This window comes from Mus caroli, chromosome 11, assembly GCF_900094665.2.
Source record: "Mus caroli chromosome 11, CAROLI_EIJ_v1.1, whole genome shotgun sequence".
Lineage (NCBI taxonomy): Eukaryota > Metazoa > Chordata > Mammalia > Rodentia > Muridae > Mus > Mus caroli.
The window spans coordinates 71,380,865-71,389,517 of NC_034580.1; the positions used below are offsets into that span (position 1 = coordinate 71,380,865).

The 8,653-nt window shown below is 52.9% G+C and overlaps 1 protein-coding gene across 5 annotated transcripts in view; it reads right to left on the reverse strand.

Moving 5' to 3' along the window:
* The window catches only part of Abr (ABR activator of RhoGEF and GTPase), a 196,143-nt gene that overhangs the window by 18,215 nt on the left and 169,275 nt on the right, over window positions 1-8,653 (reverse strand). Inside the window, exon 1 of one of the 5 annotated variants that reach the window (XM_029483271.1) lies at window positions 3,018-3,374. The exons of the other annotated variants lie outside the window; for them this stretch is intronic. Coding sequence (XP_029339131.1) covers window positions 3,018-3,179 — 162 coding nt within the window. The 5' untranslated portion in view covers window positions 3,180-3,374. Of the gene's footprint in view, window positions 1-3,017; window positions 3,375-8,653 lie in introns of those variants that run through there. 5 annotated transcript variants of the gene reach the window in all.

Consider the following 8,653-nt stretch of genomic DNA (forward strand, 5'->3'; position numbering starts at 1 on the left):
AACCTCTGCTGGAAGTATCTGTCAAGCTAAATGACCCTCTAGAGGAGACTAGGAGCAGCCCTGTTGGGCCAATCAAACTGACAACGGAACCCTCTTCTATTGTCCTCATAAGCTCTAAGGAACCCCAGACAAGTGACCTCAAGATGTCCTGAATCTCATCCTTTCTCAGGTACCACCTCTGACCCTTTTGGAGGCAAGGTGAGGTAATGGCCACCACAGGGCAGGTTCATTTAGCAACATCAGCCTCCATCTTGTCAAGAGAAGCTCTTCAAAAGCCCGGCCTTCTCAGGTCCACACAGCCATTCTCTGAGGCAGAGATAAAGGCCCAGAAGCTTTCCCTAGTTCCCTTGTCTCTTCGTTCAGCCTGAATCTCCACTTCTGGCCAGCATCTGGCCTGGTCTGAATGAGAAGCATTTTTGTCCTGGGTGCGGAGGAACAGTAAGAGTCTTGATCTCCTCACTAGACAAAAGTCTCTGGCCTGGCTTTGCTTTGGGCCTCTTACTTCGCCTCTATGATTCCCACAAGGGGCTCTATTAAAGCCTTTGGCTGTTTCAGGATTAGGAATGGAATTCTTCCTTTAATCCCTTCCCCCTCGCAGGTTCAACCTAAGAATTTAGACCCAGGCAGGATAGGAAGAAGGGTAAACTTCTGAGCTTGCTCTACTTGAATATGATTGGAGAAGGGGAAAAAAATAAAAGAAGAAAAGAAGAAAGCAAACTGAAATGCAAGTTAAATACTGCACGCCCTGGCAGAACCCACAAAGCCAAATGCCACGTGTGTCCCCTGCTAAATGCTTACACAACAAACCAACTGCCAAGCCAGGACCTAGAACGAGGCTTCAGCCCCAGAACTGATTGTGAGGACAAAAGTAGCCTATTGCAGCCCTGCCCCTAGGAAAGTCCCTGCACCTCCGCCTCTGCTCCTCCAGCAAACAGGTTTCACACCATTTCAAAAGCTCTGTTTTAATACCAGGACCATTCTATGAGAACAGACGCTTCAGCCCCAGTGGGGTCCCAGATGAGTCACCCCTCCTCTGGCTTTTAATGGCTTTGGTAAGAGGGGAGCAGGAAGGCCACAGGTATCTCGGCATTCATGACATCAAATCCTTAGGGCACAGTTAGTGAGTTAATAAGGTGGCCCCCCTCTGCCAGACCGGGCAGAACCTGTCCCCCAACCCACCTAAAGTCCTACCTAATCTCAGTGCCCATAGCTTGGCAGTGAGCCATGGTGAAATAAGTAGGCTGCAGAAGGAAGGAAAGAACAGGCCTCGCCCCCACCGTCTGGCCTATGCAGTGAAGCAGGCTCAGGAGGGTGATGTCCCTCTGTCACCTGCAGGGTCCATGACACTGACATACTTTATCACACAGCATGTGCTAGGGGACTGAATCGCCAACTACAAAGCACAGCCACCCTGCAGTTGCATTGATGCCAATGAGCTCAGCAGTCCAGCACCTGGCTGGCCAGAGATCACATGAGATGCAGACACTGTTAGATACCGCTGAAAGCTAAGCCCGCCAATGAGTTCCTACAGTGGCTCTGTTTTGCCAGCCACAAATGAAAGGAAAACTAAAGTGTGGGTTTCAAGGTTTAGAATTTTAACCCTACCTGCCTGGTACCCAGGGTGGCAGGTAGGCTGCAAAACTCTGGCTAGTTTTAGGTCAGGAACCTGCTATGGCACTTTCTTGCCAACCGTGAGGTTTGGGAATGATGTGTTCTGAGCTGGTGTCTGCTGGCCTCAGCAAGACCTAGGCAAGGGGATGGGGATGGCTCCAAGCTGCCTGCAACAAACAGCTGCCTCAGCATAGAGGGGCTCTGGTAGATGCTGGGGACAGTAGGGTTCTGCTTGCTTGGTCTCCAGGGAGACTGAAGGTGACACAGGGGCCCAGGCAGGACAGCTCAAGTTGCTTCCCTACCCAGCGCTTTCCAGGACCGATGTCACCTCTACAGGGTCAACTATGCCTCACTGGCCAGAGATCAAACCAAACAGGAGCTAATGGGCCCAAGAGCACCCCTCTCGGCATGTGCTGGCTGGCACAGATCTTGGCCAAGGGTCTAGCTCTGAGCTTTAGGGAGACTTCTAAGCCCCATCACAGACTCCATGTCAGTCACTAAGTTGAAGGATTACGAAGGCTCTGGCCAGCCAGGATCGGCACCCTGAAACAACTCAGGCGGTTGATCCCATCTGTGGCCTTATCAAGCACTTACTGTGTGCTAGGCACTTGGTCTGGCTTTTCCTTGGCTGCTTGATGCCAGGGCCTAAAGCCAGCTCCAAGGCAGCCTGCCCAGATGTAGGACAGTCAGCGTCCATCTCAGACTTTAATCCCAACTCAGGTCTGGGACTGCAGGCAAGACCCTGCAGGCAGCTTGCCCTGGCATAGCTTGGTCAGGAACCCCCTGGCATGCTGTGTGAGTTGCTGGATGCCCAGTCGGCATCAGTCCAGCAGTTGTCTGGGTGGTCCCCAGACAGCCCCCAGACTTAGCACATTATTCCCTCTCTACCACCAGTGTCCTTCCTGCCTGGTGGCAATGATCCTTTCAGCTTGTGCGTACACACACAGACACACACACACACAGACACAAAACCTTACACAGTAGACCATATTGAGGTGCTCCTCAGCAAAGGGATAGAGAACTGATATCCACAAAAGATGGCCGGGGCTAGCCTGTGCTGGGCTGTTGCGTGGACAATGAGATCCGGTGAGGCTTCCTATCTACTTCTATTTCTGCCAGTTTATATTCAGGAGGAAGCCAAGCAGAGTCCACTTGCACAGGAGACAAACCCCTTTCTGCTGAGCCAGGGCAGATGCAGAAAAGGCATCCAGGGTTAGGGTGGGGGCTGCCACTCTACTCATCACTAAGTTCAAGCACTTAAAACATACCGTAGTCCAACCTCTGTCTCGGGACTTCTGGGATCCAGCAGGAGCAGTAATGCAGAGGTAGACAGAGTCCCAGCAGACCCTAGACCTCCCGCAGCCAGCCTCTCAGCCCTCCACCACCCAACCTGCCCCTGCTAGCACCTTGTGGCGAAGCAGCTTACTGCGCACTCGGCCCCAGAGTCGGGCGCCAGTATTGGGCATTCGCTTGCTCCCGGGCTCCTCCAGCTGATCCAGACAGCAGTGCTCCGGGGATTCGCACACTGCTTTCAGGCTGCAGTCGGGCTGGGGTAGGATATCCGTCATGCCGGCGGCCAGCCTGCCGGGCCAGATCCAGGCAGAAAGGTGGAGAAGCGCACAAGCGGCTCTGGAGAGAGCTGCTGTCTGCGCCCGCCCGAGTGCTTAGCCTGACTGTTAGTGGAGCAGTCCCAAAGCAGCGGGTGTGGGCCTCCGGTTTCTCCTCCCCTCCCTCTGCGTCCTCCTCCTTCTCCTCCTTCCCCCTCCCTGGAGACTGCAGCCGGGAAGCAGCAGAGTCTGAGGCACCACCAGGGCCCAGTGCCTTCCTGCAGGCAGCCTGCTGCCCTCTCCTGTGAGCTGCAGATCCTGGGACACAGAGTGCGAACTGGGAGAGCACCCGAGCCGGCTGCAGGCAGTGCGCACAACATTACCACCGAAGGAGGTGACTCAAAAAAGGCTCTGGAGCTGCCCCCTCCAAAACTATGCAGGCCTGGGGTTTAACTCTTGGCAGGCTGGGGCTTCTCCTCACCTACCCTCTACCTCTCCTTCGAGTCTCTCTACTAAGTAAAGTTTGTCAGGAAGTGGAAACACAAGCCAGTTACTTTTAACTCCTTCACCGCCAGGCTGCTCCTGGCACCTGGGTAGGTATCAAGGAAGTTTTTAGACCAAGCCTGTGGACACTTCCAGGGGCCACCGTTTTGGGTAAAAGCTGCCTCTGGCCATGAAGAGCTGCCCGCCTCCCTTGCAAACGACTGCATTTTGGAGTTCCACTCCCCTACCCACTCAATTTTTGCTCTAAGGCAAGTTCCTCAGTCCCAACTTGGTGACAGGGCCAGCCACTCATTTATGCCCCCCAGTCTCCAATGGCAAATGTACAGAATAAAGAGGCGGCCATCTGCGGCTGCTCCAGCAGGTATTAAAGGTCCGTGTGACCCTCACCAAGGGCTTTGTGAAAGCAAATGTGTCTCTGGTCAAGGATGTCTGACGGGGGGGGGGGGGGGGCGCTCTTACTTGTCTTCAAGTGCTCGCTCTTACTTGTCTTCAAGTAAGAAGACAAGTCTTGGGTTTGTTGTTCTTTGTTTCTGAGGCAGAGTCTCTTAATGTAGCACTGGCTCTGTAGACCAGGCTGGCCTCAAACCCAGCGATCTACCTGCTTCGGCCTCCCTAGTGCTAGATAAACAGTGTGTGGCATCACATCTAGCAAGCTCTTGTAACTGAAGAATGAGAAGCGAATCCTTTCTCAAGCTAACCATGCAACTTAGAGACAAGAGAGAAGCTAGAACCCTACATGGGTAGGGTCTATGCAAACCAGTTATTCTGAACATCCCACAGCTGCAAAGCTGGGCATGCGCAGGAAGCAAACTAGGATCTGCATAGTGCCAACCGTGAGCCAAGTACCCCGTGCTGGTCTTTCAACACCGCACTTATTATATGCAGGTTGTTTTTCCATCTCTAAGTTGTGAGAATCGGGGCTCACAGAGAAGTAGCATTCTTGCCCGAGGTCAGAATAGGAAGCTTTGAAGGGGCAGTGAGAGCCCTCCACAGCCTCTGTGGGTCAGTCACAGTCACTGCCTGGCTAAAGTCTGGCCAGTGCTCAGGACTCAGGGGAAAGTAATGGATTGGGGTACAGGAATCAGTCCTGGCCCTCTGAATACCCCTGCTGGGTCTCAACCAGTGACAGTCCTTAAGCTTTTCTGCTTCTGCCTTTGGCACCTTTCTGGAAAAGGGACAGTTTCACTGTAGGGCCAGCCAAGAACAGAGGAGATAAAGACTGCTATTTCGAGTGGTTAGCACCACACTGACCCTCTCCTCTCTCTGTGTGGACTAAAAACATCCCTCTAACCAGATGAAAAACAAACGCTCTCGCTCTCACTCCACATCTGGAGAAACGGAGTCACTAGAGTAGCCTGAGCTTAGAGCAGAGCCTCTGCCCTCCTCACTTAGAAGGAATGATACTTGGAGTGCTATGCGTGACATGCTGAGTTCTACCTGGGGCTAAGGCCTCAGGTTTCATGAAGAGGGACTGGCTAAGTGCCTGACCCTAGAGTAGGGGCTGAGGAATCAGATGAACCCAAGTCAGCGGTGACCAACTGCCAGCCTAGGATAGGCAGGGAGGAAATGGAACTTAACTGCCAACAGGAAGCAGAAGAGCTTTTGTGGGCCTACTATGTGGCATAGGAGGACAGAAGTGTCCTCTCTCTGCCTTCAAGAAACCCAAGGTTATACCACCAGGACAGTGAGGATGGAGTGCTGTGGAAGTGGAGAGAAAGATCAATTTCAGCTGGAGGTAATGAGGGATGCTTTGTGGGATAAGGCACTATAAGCATGGGTAAAGTCATTCCATCCCTCCCACAGGTCCCTGCTTGGCTCAGCATCCTTTCACAAAAGGTGCAATGGCTGGTTGTGTAACTAGCTGAGAAGGCACCATCTGAACTGCTCACCTCATTCACCGAGGCAGACACACAGCTGGTATCTGGTGCTGGCTGGTTAACTTCAGAACAGCTGACACTGACTTCCTAAGGTTCTCTCCCCTCTAGCTGGATCACATGACACAGTACAATCTCGGGAACAGTGTAAGCTCCCCACCACTGATGTGGGGGAGAAAGGAGGCAGGATAAATCCTGTCCCCAAAGTCCTACACTTGTCTGTCTTAAGAACCCCAGGCTCAACACTCGTCTGGGTAAAGCAAGCTCAGATTGGATGAGCATTGGCCAGCTGGTCTCCATGGTGATCACAGTGCTTAGCAGATGGATGATTGAGTTGGGAGCCTCTTCCTCGGAGACACTCAGCTTTCCTTTCCTCCTCGAGGACTGGAGCCTTCCTCTGGGGACAGCACAGATTTGCCCTCTCTTCTCCAAGCCTGACTCATTCCTTCCTGAAACCTGTGGCCTAGGAGCAGGGTAGAGGAAGAGCTTTTCAAGATGATATCCCAGCAAGTTCCTCAAAAGCAGCAGCAGTCTGAATAGTGTGGTCTCTGCAGACAATCAGAGACATCTCTGCTCTAGCGAGGCAAGGCTCACACCAGTCTGGCCACCCAGGAAGTAATCACATCCCCTCCCGCTGTGTCCTCCCTTTCCATTCAGCCACACCTGGCAGAGCCGCCTCTGAGGACACCCAGGGCCCCTGTGTCTGGATAAACAGAGCTTGGGTGGTAAGGCCCTCACAAATGAACAGATGTCACTGCCTTTGGAATTAAAAACATCTCTGGTGGACGGTCACATTCTCCCTCATTCCTTCCCTTGGCTCTTGGCCAGAGCAAAGAGTAGCTGTCCCTAGGGGGAGGTGGACAGGACCCTGGCTATATGCAGAGAGGGGGACCCCTCTAATCAGCACAGATGTGACTGAGGCAAAACTGGGTTAAGTGGTCGGCAGTGGCATTGCTGAGGGAAAAAGAGGTCAACGGGGGATAATGCCCAGCCTGAAACACTGCCTGGGACTCCCACAGAGATGCAGGGTCTCCCACAGCATTACCCTGCCAAGAGCTGTGCCAAGGATAACTTTCAGGCAAGCCCCCGGACCCCCATGAACACAAGAGGAAGGTTCTTTCTCAGAACCACTTTCAGCTCTCCCCATCCCTGCCTGGAACTCCAATCCTTGCCAGCTCCCCATCCTCAAGAGTGATGGGGGAGGCTCTCCCAAGAATCCCAGGTAAAACACAGGACCCTGGGGGGGTAAGGGTAAGGGAGAGAGGGACCCCGAGTCTCAGCATGGCAGAGGCCCAAAGGAACAGACCTGGAAGGCAGATGCTGATGGAGGCAGGGCAGGCTGAGGTTACTGTACAGAAGACGGTTGAAGACAAGCATTGGGTCCAGAGAGAACAGGTCCTATGAAGAGGCCATGCTAGCAGGGGGTGACATGACACATCACAAAGGAAAACCAACCGGGGAATGGGAGTGGGTGGAGACCAGGAGAAGGTCCTGGGCTCTCCACATGGATAGCTTTGCTGGTTCCACGTTCCTGTGCGCTTTTATCTTGGTAGGTACCCATCTGTGCTGGATACTTTTATGTCAACTTGACACAGGCTAAAGTCATTTGAGAAGAGGGAATCTCAATTGAGAAAATGCCTCCATCAGATCCAGCTACAGGCAAGCCTGTTGAGCATTTTCTTAATTAGTGATTGATGGGGCAGGGCCTAGCCCATTAAGGGTAGTGCACCCTGAGCTAGAGGTCCTGGGCTGTATAAGAAAGCAGGCTGAGCAAGCCATGATGAGCAAGCCAGTAAGCAACAGCCCTTCATGGCCTCTGCACCAGCTCCTGCCTCCAGGTTCCTGCCCTGACTTCCTTTAATGATGAACAGAGATTTGAAAGCGTAAGCCTTTCCTTCCCAAATTGTTTTTGGTCATGGTGTTTTACCACAGTGACAGTAACCCTAACTAAGACACCATCCTAGCTAAACACGCATACTGATAGTCAGCGGTCTGTCCAGACTGAGAAATCAAGAGGTTTTTTTTCTAAGTTGTTTCTAAGGCTACCACCCACTAAGTAAGTCCTTCCTATCTTCTCTGTTCAGGCCTTCATTAGGCCCAGCAATGGGAACTCCTAGCTCAAAGTCAACAAGGAGCCAATAACAGCTACCTTTTGGCTTATTTACTCATTCACCACTGAATAGATGCTGACTACATGCTGGGCAGAGGTCTTCTTAGAGCTCAAAGCAGAACTCAGCCTAACAGCAACCAGGCCACTCACTCCCCAGCAGCTACCCCCCTGCCCTGGTTCAATAGAAGCAATCAGGGCTCTGTAGGGAATCCGCTCCCCTCCCAGGCTCCAAAGCTCCTTGAGAGCCTTTCTCATGCCTGACAAACAGCCATGTAAGGGGTTGTAGCAATTTCAGCTCTGGCACCTCAATTCTTTGTTCCTGAGCAGGTATGCATAGTTACAGATTGATGTCAAGGGTAAAAGGGTTGGGAGCAGGTTCCAGGATGGGTCCGAGTTTAAAACACACACTGTAGTTAAGATGAAAAACCTACCCAGCCCACCCAAGGTGGCATGCCCTCCCGCTGTCTCCTCAGAAGCCTGCACTGGTTCTTGAATAGTGGATGGTCCAAAGCACTGATTCCCTGGTAGCCCCTCTTCACCCTGCCTTACCACCTCAGGTGGCTGTTCCCAGGGTTCCCAGTGGCAGTCGGTGACAGGAGGGGCTGAAATAGTCTAAGAGCTTATGTTCTGTGGAAAGACTGGATGGACAGCATGTCCCTGGCAACTCCTTGTGTTTCTCACGGCACATCTGACCGTGGAAAGGGTGGAAAATCCGCTTGAGCCTCTGGGAACATTTTGATCATTCAGAACTAAATCCACCCAGGGACAGGGTGGGAAAAACACCTATTCCATCCCGACATACCCATCTACCCTACCCTGACTCCAGGACAAGACACCAGCAGCAGCCAGGAGCATGCAAAGACAACACCTCCCCACACCCTCCACCCCTATCCCCCCCCCCCCCCCCCCCCCCCCCGGGGCCACTTGCCTGCTCCTTGTCAGTGGTAGAGGACTCCAGAGATGCTTTGGACACATGGGGCCTCCCAGGCCACACTACAGTAGAGGAT